Below are 16,168 nucleotides of genomic sequence, written 5' to 3' on the forward strand. Positions count from 1 at the left end.
TACTGGAAATATTCATAATCGTATTCTATTTCCAAAACAGGGGAGATATAACATATGAGAATTATTTGGAATCCAGTCCCCCCTTGCTGTTATTTCAGATCATTTGAAATCATAGCAGCAAGTTTTAGTCCAAGAAATATTTTGGGGAAATATCAGATATTTTGTAATTCATATACAAAACTAGGAAAACAAATGACTATGATTGTAGCATTGGTAAAGATGCAGTATCTTTCCACCCTTAAAAAATCCTTTAAAATTAACACTAATATGTTTTCAGGTGTGCTGAAAATGAAAATAACGTTTAAAATTCCAGGAAACGAATAGCTTCCAAGATATGAAGAAATTATAGCTTTAAAAAGTGGGGGATCACTTTTGTATATTAATTTAACGTAAAATGGATACCCACTTTACAGCTACCTTGGGGGGGGGTGTATTTTTTTTAGGGGTGATTTATTTGGTAGACCAACACAAAACCTACTTTAAAAAACTTACCTATCGGTTTTCGGGTGTGCTGAAAACGAATATTGCATTCAAACTTTCTGCAAATAAGTATTTTTCCGGGTATTAAGCAATGTAATTCTTTGTTATAAGTGGTGGCTATTGTTGTACGTGCAAGCACGCATATTTTTACTTAATAGCATGCTGCTAAGAATAATATGTAATTCGAGTTATTTCCTTTCAGAGAATACTTTGTCCCTATTGGAATTATTTTTAAATGGCCTCCATCTTAAAAAAGAGGCATTTAACTGTGTCCGTCTATACTAAGTTATTCCTTTTGATTGAAAAAAAAAAAAAGTTCAAGTAAACTGAGCAACTTCAGGTAGGTACAGTTAAATTAAAATAAAGTGATCAATCATAGTCGAGGGCAACCCAAAGATTCCCTTTTCATTAGCTACTACAAAGAGGGAATGGAGGGCTCCACTCCTTTCCCTGGATTTCGCCACTTACTCTTGATCCTTATCTTGTAATGTGAAGTGTTTAGCAAGAGGGTATCAAGTACAATATTTTTTTTAGTCTTTAGTATGACATAACTAAGAATTGAATCTAAATTTGTGGTTCATTTACAAAAACTAATCATTCTAAATGTGCCAATAAGATGCATCTAATAAAGTATTTTAAAGCTTAAGGTTTTTTGGGGGGTTCTCGTCCAGAAATCTCCTTATATTAAAAAACAAAAAGAAAAATCTATATCATGTACGTACTGATGATGAAACAAAAATATCACATTTCAAAAATCACGTCAATTGATCAAGTAGTTATATCATTATAAAGAAAATAATTTTTAAGCAATTTATGGAAATTCGTAGACATTACGACAAAAAAAAATCTCACAAGTTTGACTTATTGAATTATCTCCATCTGTTTTTGTTTTTTTTTAGATTGTTTTCGAAATGGTGGACAATACAGCTGCTCTTCTATTACTCCAAAAAATTTGATTTAAAAATAAAATTACAATTTACATGATTTTTTAAAAATATATTTTCATTTCTTCAATGGTACGTATATCATACAAATTTTTCTTTATTTTTATTTTTTAATATTAGGGAGGAATTCTAGACAAGAACGTTTTTTTTTGTGTCAATACAATACAATACAAACTTCCTTCAACTTAACTAAGAAATGATTTACACTTAGAATTAAACATTTCTGCAATTAGATTTCAAAAACATAACAAAAACAAACCTTACGACTTTCTGCCCAGTGTATCATCCATTTTGAACTTGGAATTGAACAGCAGATCTTAAGACCCACTTTTGAATGTCTTTTTTAAAAAAATTTTTTTATCCATTTTGCATTTTGTTGGACATTTTTCTGAAGAAATTCCTTGGAATAAATAAAAATTCAAGTGTGTTGTCAGGGCAAGATATGGTAACTGAGCATGAAGCAATAAATATTTTAAAGAGGTCAGTGAGAAAAGGGATTGGACGAAGATGTAAGAGCCAATAATAAGAGGAGGGAAATAAAGTACAAAGATCCTGTTTTAAGGTGGGTGGATCGAGAGGGGGGGCGCTATGGATTGGAAAAGGAAATGAAGTCAATGTATGAGGAAGCGAAAGTTGGAGGAAAAGGAAAAGTAAAAAAAAACAAAAACATAATAATGAAGTCGTGAAAAGAGGATAGCAAAATTTAAAGCAAACAAGTGAAAGTAAAAAATAATGGGGGCGAGGAGAGGGGGTGAATTAAAGACGTGTTGAATAGGAGAATGAGAAAAGTGGTATTAATGAATGGAGGAGAAAGTAGAGAATGAGAAAAAGGATATCAGTAACCGGAGGGAAAAAGATATCAATGAAAGGCGGGAGTGGGTAGAGGACGGCGGGGGGGGGGGGTAAAAATATCAGCTGAAAAATTGGGGGTAAAGGTGGAGAAGATATCAATGAAAGGAGAGGAAGGTATAAAATGAGAAAAATGATATCAGTAATCGGAGGGAGGGGATAGAGGACGAGAAAAAGCTATCCGTGAAAGGAGGGGGGGGGGAGGACAAAGGACAGGGGGTGAAAAAGATATCATTGAAAGGAGGTGAGCAAAGAATGAGAAAAAGAATCAGTGAACTGATTGAAGGAGAAAGGAGAGAAAAGAATATCGATGAAAGAGAGTAAAAAAAAAAAAAAAAAAAAAAAAAAAAAAAAAAAAAAAGAAGATAGGTGTTATAGAATGAAAGGTTGGGGTGGCGGTGGTCTAGTAATTAACGACACCGACTGACGATTTGTGATGTCTCAAGTTCGAATCCAGTTCGCTCCACTTACGACGCTGGCAACCTTCACGTGGTCCCTCCTGTAATCCTCTAGAAAGAATTTTGTCTCGAAAATTAGCAGAAAAATCAATGCCAACAATCTTCGGATTCTTACGATATGATGATGATAGAATGAAAAAAAAAAAAAAAAAAAAAAAAAAAATGGATATCAGTGAAAGGTGTGGAGACACACTGGATGACATCATAAAAGAATGACGTCATTCATTAAAACTGGTAACAGACAGCAGGGGAAGATTCTTCGTAAAAAACAGATCAAGTCATCCAGTAAAAATCAAGTTGAAGACGTCGGGGCGACCTTTTATGAACTACTAAAATGAGGACTTCATTGTTTAAAACGCAACATAGACGATCCGTGACCCAAAATGTTACATGTCGTTTATGTAGATCAGTAGTTCTCAAACGTTATACATGCCGGGCGCACTAAAAATATTTATTTTTAACTGTTTGATATCTATACACTAGGTACAGGCAATAATGGCGGAACAAAGATAGGGGACATAGTTTTGAAAGCCGGTTTATCACAATTTTTTGTAGGTTTTCGACAACTTTTTGATTGTATTTGAAAGATTAAATCCTGAAGTTGAACGTAAAAAGAGGTTATAATTAAAAATGTTTTTCGCAACGACATTCGGAAACTGACAAGTTCAGCTAAATTTTGAGGTTGAATAAATTCATTGTAAAAATTCTTTGAAAGATAGATAGTTTTCTGGGTCTATTTCAAAGATAATTAGTAAAGTCCTAAGATACTGAATTAAAAAAAAAACAAAAAACAAACAAAAAACACACACACACACACACACACACACACACACACACACACACACACACACACACACACACACACACACTTTGTACAAAAAATGGCTTAATTAACCCTCCAAGAGAGAGTCTGGCTTCACACAAGCCAAAAAACAAACAAATTTGTATAATGGATTCTACGGAAGCCCAAAATATCAGAAAATCAAAAGGCTGTTTGAAAATGACGTCAGGTAGTTGGAAGGTGGAAAATGCTCCCCCCCCGCCATGCATTCGTACATTTATATTGTGAATGTTTGTATGATTTTTACCATTTTTCATTTAATTATTTTCCTGTGTTCTTGCTTTTAAATTAAGTTTTTAAAAAAAAAATTTATGATTATACAAAAATTGTTACGCAGAAAGTTCCAGGTTAATTCAGGCAAGGTAAATATTGGGATCTTACATATAAAAATTATGCGAAAAACGTAATTTAGAAAAAAAAAAAAAAAAAAGGAGGAAATATTTTTTGCAATTATAATTTTTCGTGTGAAAATATTAAATAAACAATGATTAATTCAATTATAATATCGGTAATTCGAGAAATTAATTTTTGAGTTGTATTGAATTCATTAATACAAACTTTAGGGGCGTTTTTCGTAATGTCCCTGAAAAAATTAATTTTTCTTTTTGTTTTATTGTTACAATTTATGAAGCTTTATTTCCATAAAAAAGTAAAAATAAATCATTCATTTTTCTTTTTACTACTGAAAAACAATAACTTTAGTAAAGGTATTTTTTTGTTAAAAAAAAATACATTTCCACTAAGATTTAAATAAAAATAATGTGTTCATTATATTCCGTGATCATTATTTGATAAATACTGAAAATGTCGTAAAAATTGGGTCATTTCCTGATTTTTGGTGAATTTTTAAGTAAAGGAAGGAGTCAAAATGTTTATATACATTTTGAGCATCGGCTATTCATTTTCACATACCTACTATATATATATATATATATATATATATATATATATATATATATATATATATATATATATCACTAGCATTTCAGCCCGGCGTTGCCCGGGTGTTTGGATGTGTCTGTTGAGCAAAAAAAAAAAAAAAAAAAGTGGTAGTAGGAAGGCAAGCTCAAACCCGTACCGAGGAGGAGGAAAAGAACGGGGAAAAAACCTGACGTCTATGCTGTTACAACCACCGCCAAACCGGAAGTGACAGTTTTTAAAATTAAGGCTAGACAATCGAAAGGAGAGGATGACTTTCAAAAATATCGGCGAAAAGAGTGACCCCCCCCCTGTAGAAAAGTTCCCAGTTGAAGGTGAAGATATTAATGTTTTTCGCCAATTTTTCGATATTTGTCGTCTGAAAGGTCGGACTTTAAAACGATACTGATCTTGGTATAATGCGTTGCCTCTGTCGAAAGTTTTAGGCAGGCATACATACATACATATATTGGTAACTAAAAATTTTCAACCCAAACCGATTAAAAAGCTTTTAAATTTCAAATGTTTAGACCAGAAATTGTCTGAGTAATTTGGTAGAGACCGTAGGGGTCAATTTTTTTTTTTTTTAACTTTGACCCCTATTATGACCCCTTAACATTTATTGTTTTGGGCTCAAATCAAGTTATTAAGGAACCTATATCTAAAATTTCAAGTGTTTAGACCCAAAATTGTCGGAGGAGTTTGGTAGAGTTCTCAAGGGTCAAATCGTTGAACTTTGACCCCTTAACAGACAAATTTCTGGCCGAAAACCGATCACATAGATTTTCTCAAATCTCAGTACCCTGTATATCAAATTTCTAGCCTGTAGACTAAAAATTAACAGAGTTATTGCGTAGGGAAATGTACACAGACAGACACACACACAGACAGACACATTCACTTTTATAGATATATAGATAGATAGATAGATAGATTAAACAAAAATATATAGGTATACATAAATATATATGGAAACAAATATTATGCAAGTATAAATCATGTAGAATATCTGTATGAATATAATTACACGTAATAGTTAACTAAAGATGATCATCCCATAAGAAAACCGAAAAAACTAATAGGGAATTAATTAAAATGAATGTTTAAAAGAATATGCAAATTAGCTAGATCTTTTGGTATTGAATGTAATTCCACAAGCCATATATAAGAAAATTGTATTTTCTTTTTAAATAAATAGAAAAAAGGATTTTTAATATGAATATCAATACACACACACAAAAAAAAAAGAATTTATAGGAGTATACATATATTTATATAATAACACATTAAACATTTCTACATATCAACCGTAATTCTGAAACCTGTAAAAGACACTAGGCAGATTTACTCTATGTCTCTTATAGACCACTGCCAATTGCCACACGATGGAAGCTAGTGCTGGTCTTAGCATGCAGTTCCAGTCAAATACAAATGTAAACAAAGCCCTATACTAAGATCGAACGTTTCTAAAGTGAAATTTCACAATGAATCCAAGGAGGATAATTCCAAAATTTAGCAGTTCGTGGAAATAGAGCATTAGAGTAAAAGGCTTTCCAGCATCTATGGACCTCAATAGTGAAGAGGTGAAATTTTGCTGGTTAGTCGGGGGGTATGTATGTTAAGGGAGTGCAAGTACTATGAATTTATTCAGAGCACATTCCATTGGTATGCAACACTGTGGCGATAGGACAGGGTTTGGGCCTTGACTAACAGCCTATTAGATTGGGGACTTTTTTTTGGACCCTGTCTAAAAGGGAGAGAATAGCAGTAGATCCATCAGCCCAGATGTGGAAATAATACTCCATGCACAGACAAATAATGACTTTATAGAGATATAGGTGTGAGTAATTTTCTTGCACCTTCTTTGCAGCAGCCTTGGCAATGTCCTTAATGTATTTGCTCCAACTCATGTTGCCTGCGAATTGAACTCTCAGGTAGGGTATTTTGTCCCGGCAATCAGTGGTTAAAGAATGTTTTTTGTTAAAGATCTACTCTAATAGTTTTTTCCCCCAGAACTGCTAGACTTTGGAACGCTCTTCCGGGTCCCTGCTTCCCCAACCCTACTGACATGCAGAAGTTCAAGTGTAAAGTGAACAGACATCTTGCTGCTCAATTCCCTACATAGCAACCCTGCAACTTATGGCCTTGATAGTAGCCCCCTACATCAAACTGGCACTGTGCCTTGTTTGGGGTAAAAATGGAAAAAAATTAAAAAGAATGAAAAATTGTAAAAATGCTATTGCAAACTTAAGCATGATCGATCACAGAAAATTCTATTTAAAGTTCAGTATAAGAGAGCAAAGGTAATACTATTTCAAACTGAAGTGCGACTGACTGACAAAGCCTCCCTTAAAGCTGCAAGGACGTAAAAGAAATGAGAAATTTAAATAAAAGATAATGAAGAAATTTTTTTAAAAAAGTTAAATAGAAAGAAATGAAGAAATAAAAGGAGTAAAAGAACAGACAAGAAAGTAAAAATAAATATTAATGAAACCAAAAGTCAGGGTTAAAGAAATAGATAGGGGTGGAAAGAGAGATAGGAGAGTGAAAGACGAAAGAAAAAGAAGGAATGGAGAGAGGGGCTAGGAAATAGAGAGATACAGAAGAAAGGGGAGAGAGAGAAAGCGAGAGGGGGAAAGCGGGAGGGGAAGAGAGAGAAGCGAAAAGCGAGAGGGGGAGAGAGAGAAAGCGAGAAGGAGAGAGAGAGAGAAAGCGAGAGGGAGAGATAGAAAGCAAGGGAGAAAGCTAGAAGAAGAGTGAGAGTGAGGTAGAGCTAGAGGGAGAGGAAGAGAGAGAGAGAGAGCAAGCGAGGAAAAGAGAGAGAGAGCAAGCAAGGAAAAGAGAGAGAGAGAGAGAGAGAGCAAGCGAGGAAAAGAGAGAGAGAGCAAGCGAGGAAAAGAGAGAGAGATCAAGCAAGGAAAAGAGAGAGAGAGCAAGCAAGGAAAAGAGAGAGAGAGCAAGCAAGGAAAAGAGAGAGAGAGAGCAAGCAAGGAAAAGAGAGAGAGAGAGCAAGCAAGGAAAAGAGAGAGAGAGAGCAAGCAAGGAAAAGAGAGAGAGAGAGCAAGCAAGGAAAAGAGAGAGAGAGAGAGCAAGCAAGGAAAAGAGAGAGAGAGAAAGAAAGCCAGGAAGAGAAAGAGAGAGAGGGAGAGAGAGAGAGAGAGAGAGAGAGAGAGAGAGAGAGAGAGAGAGAGAATGGGTAAAAAAACTGCTTTTTGAAGAGTCAAGGAGTGTTCTGTAAATTTTTGGTCTTCTTCACTCAAATAAATGGTTAGCAAAATACATCGGCCAGTCTGTATTTCAATGATAAAACTGCACAAGGGCAAGGAGGACATTTGATTTTAGGTGTGGTTTTAAAAGTTAAACAATATATTCTTTTCTGTTAAGACTAGCAACACGTCAATATTTTTTACAGTAACAAGACAGCATATTTATTGCTTTAAAAAGAATTAAACTGCTATGGGTTTATATCTATAGCAACAATTTTAAAGGAATGAATTTCTTTTAACCGTATTGACCCCAACAGACATTTATTTCAAAAGAGATATTATGAGTAAATTATACAGATTAATGTAAAAAACAACAACAAAAAACACCATGGAATTTCCACAGAGTTTCACTTGAATGAGAATAATATAAAAGTAAAAAAAATAAAAATAAATAAAAATAAAAACTTATTTTTAGCTATGCAAGAATGTCTTACCAGATATGTCATAGTTTATGAATTTTAGAATTGGATCGAAGTATAATAAACAGTGGCTGTGACCCAAGATGGCACAAATATTAATAGTATTTTTTTTTTTTTTTTTTTTTACTGTGGGGAGGGGGATCACCGCTTATCAAGGCCTGGAGGCCACTCTAGGATAAGAATTAATAAATGTTAGGTAGATGATGAGACAACATGATCAGTCATGGTGGAACTTGAATAGGGTTCAATTATTTAAGAGGACGGTTCAACAGAAACGTGTTTACATTAGATTTGAAAATGACCATGCTATAGTCAGCCGGGAAGCAGGCCCACAGTATTGCGTTTCACAGAGAAGAAAAGAAACTCTGCTCATAGAAATTTTTGTTTATTTTTAGACATAGATAGAGAGTGAGGGAAATTGTTGACGGTTGTTGCAGCTAGACGAGAATTTGCTGATGAGGACCACAGATTGGAGCTCAGTCGAGAACTTATCCTAAAAGTAAGGATAGACTGTCCACATTTAATTTCTTATTGATAAACTAAATATTATTCAATGCCTACAAGTGTGTGTATTTTCAAAACTGCCTTCCCATTTTACGAAACATTTCAAAAACAAATACAAAAAAAAAAAAACACACACACACAAACGTCGTCTAATTAATCTATTTTTATTATTTTGTTTTACTAACGATCAATCGCTTATCAAGGCTGAAAAGCTACTTGAGAACATGTGTTAATGGTTCGTGTCGGGTGGATGGGGGAGACGATAATAATTGGATCTGAGCAAAATTTGATTAATGATGAGGACAGCTAAACAAGAATTTGCTAACATTGGATTTGAACATGATTGTGCTGCTGGGAAGCAACCCCACAGCATTGCGTTTCACGGACGGATAGTTTTTTGGAAAGAAACTCTGCTCATGGAAGTTCCCGTTTAGCTAAAGATACTAAGAGAGAAAAAGGAACCTTTTTTTTTTTTTTTTTTTTTTAGAAAGGTTGTAACTAGACGAGTTCTTGTTGTGAATGTTTTACATGGGTAATCAGAGATTGGAGCTCAGTCGAGCACCTGCCATGAAAATAACGATAGAGTAGAAAGATTAGCGAGGTCTTTACAGGAGAAAGAAACTGTAGGAAAGAGAAGTCAATTTTGTACTCTGTCAATGAAAGAGAAGATGCTCTGAATGGTATTTCACGAGATTTTCGCAATGTTATGGCGTAACCGACTACAGCATGATCAGATTTTGTTTTTCCATGTTTTTCAAGCAATTAAAACGAGGAATCATTGGCAACTGAATAATCTAAGCACAAGATGCACTTGTTAATAACGAGGCTTCGGACATTAAACATAGATAATAGATCTATGTAAGAGATTTTAATGTCAATTAGGAACGAATGGCGTAACGCCTCTAATGTAACTTATGAATTATTTTATAACCGAGAAAAAAAGTAAACTGCTTATAAAGGCGCTGAAACTCATGTTCCAGATACATATGAATCTAATATAAAAAGTAACATCGGTCTCTTTATTGTTTCTTTGTCATCGATAGCTTACGTCCTACAAAATCAACATTTGATCGAATATATATATAAAAAAGTCAGTCTTTATTGCGTTCTTTTTGATCAACAGTTAGTCACATGCTAATATTCTAATATATAGAGCAAAGTTGGACTTTTTATCGTTTCTTTGTCATCGATAGTTTTCTTCCTACAAAATCAATATATGATCTAATATATATATATATATATATATATATATATATATATATATATTCAGTTTATTTATTGCAATATTTTTGGTATATCAATAAGGGTATGATTACCAAAAAAATTAGAAGGTTCTATTTATAGAAAGGAGTCATAGGAATTGACCAATCAAATGGAATGATGATCTGCTATCGACCAATCAGAAAGCGGAATCACTCCATAAAACATATTGGATCTTTTAAATTCCTGCACATAATTTCGTGTCCACACGATTAGTAATTTTGCTCTTCATCTGCAAACTTTTACGATTCAAGACTTCTTCAGAATGGCTATCCAACTATTCTTCGTCAGCAAACTTTTACAATTCAAGATTTCTTTTGATTGATATTATTATTTTGTTTGAAACAATATTTCTCTTCTAAAACTAAAATGGCTTACCACTCTAAAGTTTCGTTATCATCGATAACTTTCTTCCTGTAATATCAATATTTGATCTAATATATATAGTCTCTTTATTGTTTCATTGCTGTCGATAGCTTTCTTCCTATAAAATCGATATTTGTTCTAATATCGAAAGTAAAGCCAGTCTATTGTTTCTTTGGCATCGATAGCTTTCTTCCTATAAAATCGATATTTGTTCTAATATATAAAGTAAAGTTAGTCCCCTTATTGTTTTGCTTTTGATCGGTCTTTAATCAAATGCTTATCTTCTAACATATAAAGTAAAGTCAGTCTCTTTTAATGTTTCTTTGTCATCAATAGTTTTCTTCCGATAACATTGATATTTGTTCTATGTTCTTTCTCTTCATTATCAATAGCTTTCTTCCTACAAACTCTATATTTGTTCCAATATATAAAGTAAAGTTAGTCCCTTTATTATTTCTTTGTCATTGATGACTTTCTTCCTATAAAAAAACAATATTTGATCTAATATATAAAGTCAGTCTCTATTGCTTCTTTGCCATCGATAGCTTTCTTCCTATAAAAATATTTGATCTAATATATAAAGTAAAGTTAGTCTTCTTATTGTTTTGTTTTTGATCAGTTTTTAATCAAATACTTATCTTCTAATATATAAAGCAAAGTTGGTCTCTATTGTTTCTTTGTCATCAAGACAAAATATTCAATTTGACAAAAGTCAATATTCTTACCGTTTTAGTTAACACTAATAGACATTTAAAAATTTTTTAAAAATATATCTTTGTCTATGATGTCACTAGACACCATCGTGGACAGATCTTTTTTGTCCTTATTTTGGTTACTGGCGTCATCGAGGCAAAGGGCGAAGTCTACACAAAGTGCTGCTGAGCATGCACAAATTCCAGGACCACTCCTCCACTACAAGAGCACGAAATTAAGTGTCAAGCAGGAAACGCAAGAGTAACAGAACTATTCCCACTGCTGGAGGAGGTTGTCGGAATATCAGTTCATCGTAGGACCACTTATCGTGCACAATCAAGCAAGTTGGTATTTTATGCGTATAGGCTCATTAATGTTAAAATTGTCGGATATCGTTGCTTGTTTTCCTGCTGGGTGACTGACATAATCATGTTGGCACATCGATTCTCATTAGACCACCAAAGTTAAGTAATGTTGAGCCTGGACAGTACCAAATGGGTGACTATTTGGTAATAGCAGGCACCGTCTAAGTGAGGACAAGAACACCTTCCCACAATAAAAAAGAAAGAAAACGTATCGTCTCTCCTAACCAACTTGCGATGCCTCCATTCAGTCTCGAAAGACAAAGGATACCCCCTGTAAGGGCAGTTGCGCGCGTAATTGTGAGGCATGGGTTGCGCAATCCCCAAACACACCTCTCTTGAATCGGCATGGAGTCCAATGGCACGGAAAAGTTCAGTATGAATGGAAACAATGCTGAGATAAGCGGAGAGCACATACAGCACCTGGACGTCCTAAATGGTCATCCATTTAGTACTGACCAGGTTCAACGTTGCTTAACTTTGGTGATCTCCCGGGAACCTGTGAGTCAACATGATTATGTCTAACCAACTAATGTGACTAGAGAATACTTGTGAATTTTATTTTCTAGCATCTTTATCCTTCAAAGGAAGCTAGCAACTAGGGACTCTTGACACTTCCTCCTTCAGAGGAAGCTGGTTCAACCCGCCCAAGGTGAATGCCATTCAACAACAAGTGAAGCATGTATGGTTCCCCGTGAGTGCAAAATGAACAAGTCATAAAAAAAATAACAAAGTTCGGCATTTGCCCCCCCCCCTTCCCCCATTTAGTAAATTTGCATTTGAACACTTGCAATTGCATCATGGTTGTTGATTTTAGATTTTTTTTTTTTTTAGACATGTGGACGAGATTTTTGTTGGAAATTTTGCTGTTGTTTTGTTTTTCGCGACAAACTCCAAGCAGGTAAAATATCAGTTCCTGTAAAGATTTCATCGCGACCAAACGTGTCAAATTGTATTCGATTTTTAAGGAATTTTTTTTCCCTTCTAATTAAGATTCAGAAAGGAACTCAATGCGTCTGCAACTATCCCCTAAAATGGAATCTTGGATTAAATTTCCCTTTTGGAAGCATATTTTGACTTTATTGTATTTTCAACTTTATTGCGATAATAAAACTGTGATTCTTCAAGTTTTGAACTCCCTTCCTTCCTCAGTCTAGAAGGACTCGATAAGGAACATGGATTGTTATTTCTCCTACGTTAGGGAACATTACTCAATGATGCTCCAATAACCCCGCCAAGGATACAATTGAACATTTCAAAAGGAATCGATATCAACAACTCTCAATTCGTCGACGTTGAAGGGAACTTTAAAAAAAAAAAAAAAGAAAAAAAAAAAAAAGGCCATCACACAGATATCTGAAGGATCAAAGCTAAACTTGGCAAAGTTTTTTGCAAATACAGAGTCTGAAAGTTACAACTTTGCAAATTTTCGAGACTTCACGATCCTTTCCAATAGAGGGGACCGAATCCCCACACTGAATTATACAAAAATAATGAATTACTTTCTGACTCTTCCAAATCTGAAAGGAAATTGGAAGCATTTTAAAGTGTCGAATAGAAATTTGACTTTAAAATTATTAACATGTATTAAAAGACAAAGTTTTCAAAACTACTTATATCCAATAGAGATTAAAACATTACTAGTTTAACACAAGTTAGTTAATCTTTTATAACAGTTGGGTTACATTTATAATTTACTGAACAAACGATATCATAATTATATTTACCTTTCAAAATCCAATTAAAAAAAAACTTTAGTTCAAGGGTCTCCAAAGATGCAAATGGAGAGCCACATTGCTAACTTTTAAGAGGTCTGAATAAAAAAAGAAAAAAAATGACCTGGATATGTTTATACTATTTTGTTTCTTAACTTTGTTTTTTGTTTTGTTTTTTTTACTAAAACTGGTTCATCAAAATCTCATTTTTTTAAGCATTTTCTAAACAAAAAGTAAAACCACTACACTATTTCCACATTTAAAATTTTTTTTTTCCTATTTAAAGTTTTCCACGAGAGCTTCGCAAACTAGATTAAAAATGTTAGTGGGCCGGATTTGGTCTGCATGCCAGAATTCAGAGACCCCTGGTTTAGTCGAAAAAAATAAAAAATAAAAATAACGAAGTAAAAAGACTCCCAGACAACGCCGCATACGTAAGCTAGTACAGTACTAATAATAATTATACTAATATCACTAATACTACTGATCATTCTCATCATAACAAGAGATTGATAAAAATGTTATAAAAAGTAGATGAAGTCAAACTAATAAAAAAATTTTTTTTTTTTAAACGATAGTAGAAGGTTTAATTTTTTTTTTTAAATCTTTACTTAAATAAAAGTGGAGAAAAACAACTCTTTAAATATTTACCTTTTTATACGCGGTTTTTTATACGCGGTTTTTTGTAAAAGTTCCCAGCGATTTGCCTTTCTTCTTCTTTTTTTTTTTTAATTAACAGGAGTTTAAATAAACGGTTGTTACTGTAGTGAATTTTTTCTTGTTAAGCTTATAGTGTACTTAAAATTCAACGTGATTCTATTCATCTCAAATATATATATATATATATATATATATATATATATATATATATATATATATATTGCAATGAGCAAAGAAAATAGATTTATCAATATTGTTCGAAAAGAAAACAAAATGTGAATAAACAGTGAATTATTCACACGCATTTAAATATTGATTAGTTACAATTATTTTCTTTGCTGGTTTTTATTCTATAAACAAGATATTTTGTGAAACAAGAAAAAAAACTACATTTTTTTTAAAAAAAAAAGATAAAACGAATTTAAAAAAGGAAAAAAAAATTATATGAGAGAGAGAGAGAGAGAGAGAGAGAGAGAGAGATATGAAATTATATATTAGTGTCCTGGCAAGGCCAAAAAGGAGACAACCAAACAAAAAATCCTAAGCAAAGCAGCAAAACTAAAGCTGGCCTGCCAGGACACTATATATAAAAATGTAGGCAAATTTGAGCATATTTTATCGGTTTGAAAATATAGATTCTTTTTTACCAATCGTCATAAAATTTAAACCATAGACTAAACCTATAATCTTCGAAAAGCCTACAAAATATCATGTAGTTTTGTTGCATAGAACAGAAGATATGAGCATTTCAATATTCAATTTGGCTACAATTATATATATATATATATATATATATATATATATATATATAATATATTATACATACATACACACACACTCCTATAAATTTGTTTCTGCATTGATATTCATATTTAAAACCCTTTTTTTCTATTTATTTAAAAAGAAAATACAACTTTGTTATATATGGGTCATGAAATTGCATTCATCTGCTAAAGATCTAGCTAATTTATATATTCTTTTAAACATTCATTTTAATTGATTCCCTATGAGTTTTTTTGGTTTTCTCATGGGCTGAAACTTTATATATAGGGTATTCGAACCCATGCAAAACATACTTCGGTTTTAGCTGAGGAAAATCAGTGCAAAAGTGTGAAAATTAAAAAAATGGAATTTACCAGGTGAACGTCGAACGACGATGTTACGAATATGCATGCCTAACGTAATAGCTATACTTTTTAGCCTTGCAACAATCATGTCTTCATAGGTAAGGCATTAATGCCAAAGGAAAAAGTAAATCGTAAGCTAAACATTTTGGTTTGGATTCTCAGTGGTGGTGCACGAGTAATTTTTTTTTAAAACTTTAAATCATTACTATATATTGCATCCAATAATAAATACAAATTCTGCATTAATAAAAATATCATACTTAAGCGTATTTTACAACCAGGTAATGCCGAGTGGCCTGCTAGTATATAGATAAATAAATAGATAGATAGCTATACCACCTTTTTTGGCAATTCCAAATCTCAGTGACTATTGACCAGAATTTAACAAATGAAGGCTCGTTGGAAAGGTAATGACCTGAATTGCGTAGTGGGCTATGTGGCATTTTCCCTTAAGGTCGCACATTAAGGAGATTATCCATTATTCAGAGCCTATTTTTGGCACTTTTTTTTACAGCCATAAAATGTTTCAATCATAGTCATTTGTTTTTCTAGTTTTGCATATGAATTACAAAATATCTGATATTTCCTCCAAACCTCTGGCCTTGATGGAGAGGAGACTAAAACTTGCTGCTATGGTTTCAAATGATTTGAAATAACAGCAAGGGAAGACTTGATTCCAAATATTTCTCATGTCTTATATCTCCCCTCTTTGGTTTTCATACATAAAGTAAATTTCACAGTGTATAAGGAGAGACAGGCAGAGAGAGAGAGAAGTGTGTGTATATATATATATATATATATATATATATATATATATATATATATATATATATATGATAGAGATCAGTAGAAAGAAAAAGGGAGAAAAGTAAAAAGATATATGTGAGAGCAGAGGTCCACAGTATTAATGCTGGAGTCCCTCAGGGGTCCATCCTGGGCCCAACTCTCTTCTTGATCTACATCAATGATCTCCCAAAACACATACTAAAATCATTCGTTGACATCTATGCTGATGACACGACTATCTATGGCAACACATCAAAGGCTGTAAATGACAACGTTCTCTCTGATTCTCTCTCCTCAGATCTTGAGCGCGTGGTTCAGTGGGGGAAGAGGTAGCTGGTTACCTTTAATGCATCTTAGACCAAGCTCCTATCATTACATCATAAACGCTCCGATCCCCATCTGGCATCGATTGAAATGAATGGCTCTCGTCTAGGGGAGGCCCCATGTTTTGATAAGCTTAAAATGTTTTTTTAGTGCGGTGGGGTTTTCTTTAAAAAAAAAGAAGAAAAAAAAAGTTTGT

At 33.2% G+C, this 16,168-nt stretch overlaps 1 protein-coding gene across 23 annotated transcripts in view; it reads right to left on the reverse strand.

Annotated features, from left to right (window-relative positions):
* The window catches only part of LOC145252572 (IQ motif and SEC7 domain-containing protein 1-like), a 737,205-nt gene that overhangs the window by 364,698 nt on the left and 356,339 nt on the right, over nucleotides 1-16,168 (reverse strand). For 3 of the 23 annotated variants that reach the window (XM_080112209.1, XM_080112206.1, XM_080112222.1), the window contains exon 1: nucleotides 1,689-1,878. The exons of 18 other annotated variants lie outside the window; for them this stretch is intronic. In XM_080112209.1, coding sequence (XP_079968335.1) covers nucleotides 1,689-1,714 — 26 coding nt within the window. In that variant the 5' untranslated portion in view covers nucleotides 1,715-1,878. Of the gene's footprint in view, nucleotides 1-1,683; nucleotides 1,905-16,168 lie in introns of those variants that run through there. 2 more of the 23 variants (XM_080112220.1, XM_080112214.1) reach the window with 2 other exon arrangements.

Source organism: Euprymna scolopes, chromosome 29 (genome assembly GCF_053919585.1).
Source record: "Euprymna scolopes isolate OS-2025 chromosome 29, ASM5391958v1, whole genome shotgun sequence".
NCBI lineage: Eukaryota > Metazoa > Mollusca > Cephalopoda > Sepiida > Sepiolidae > Euprymna > Euprymna scolopes.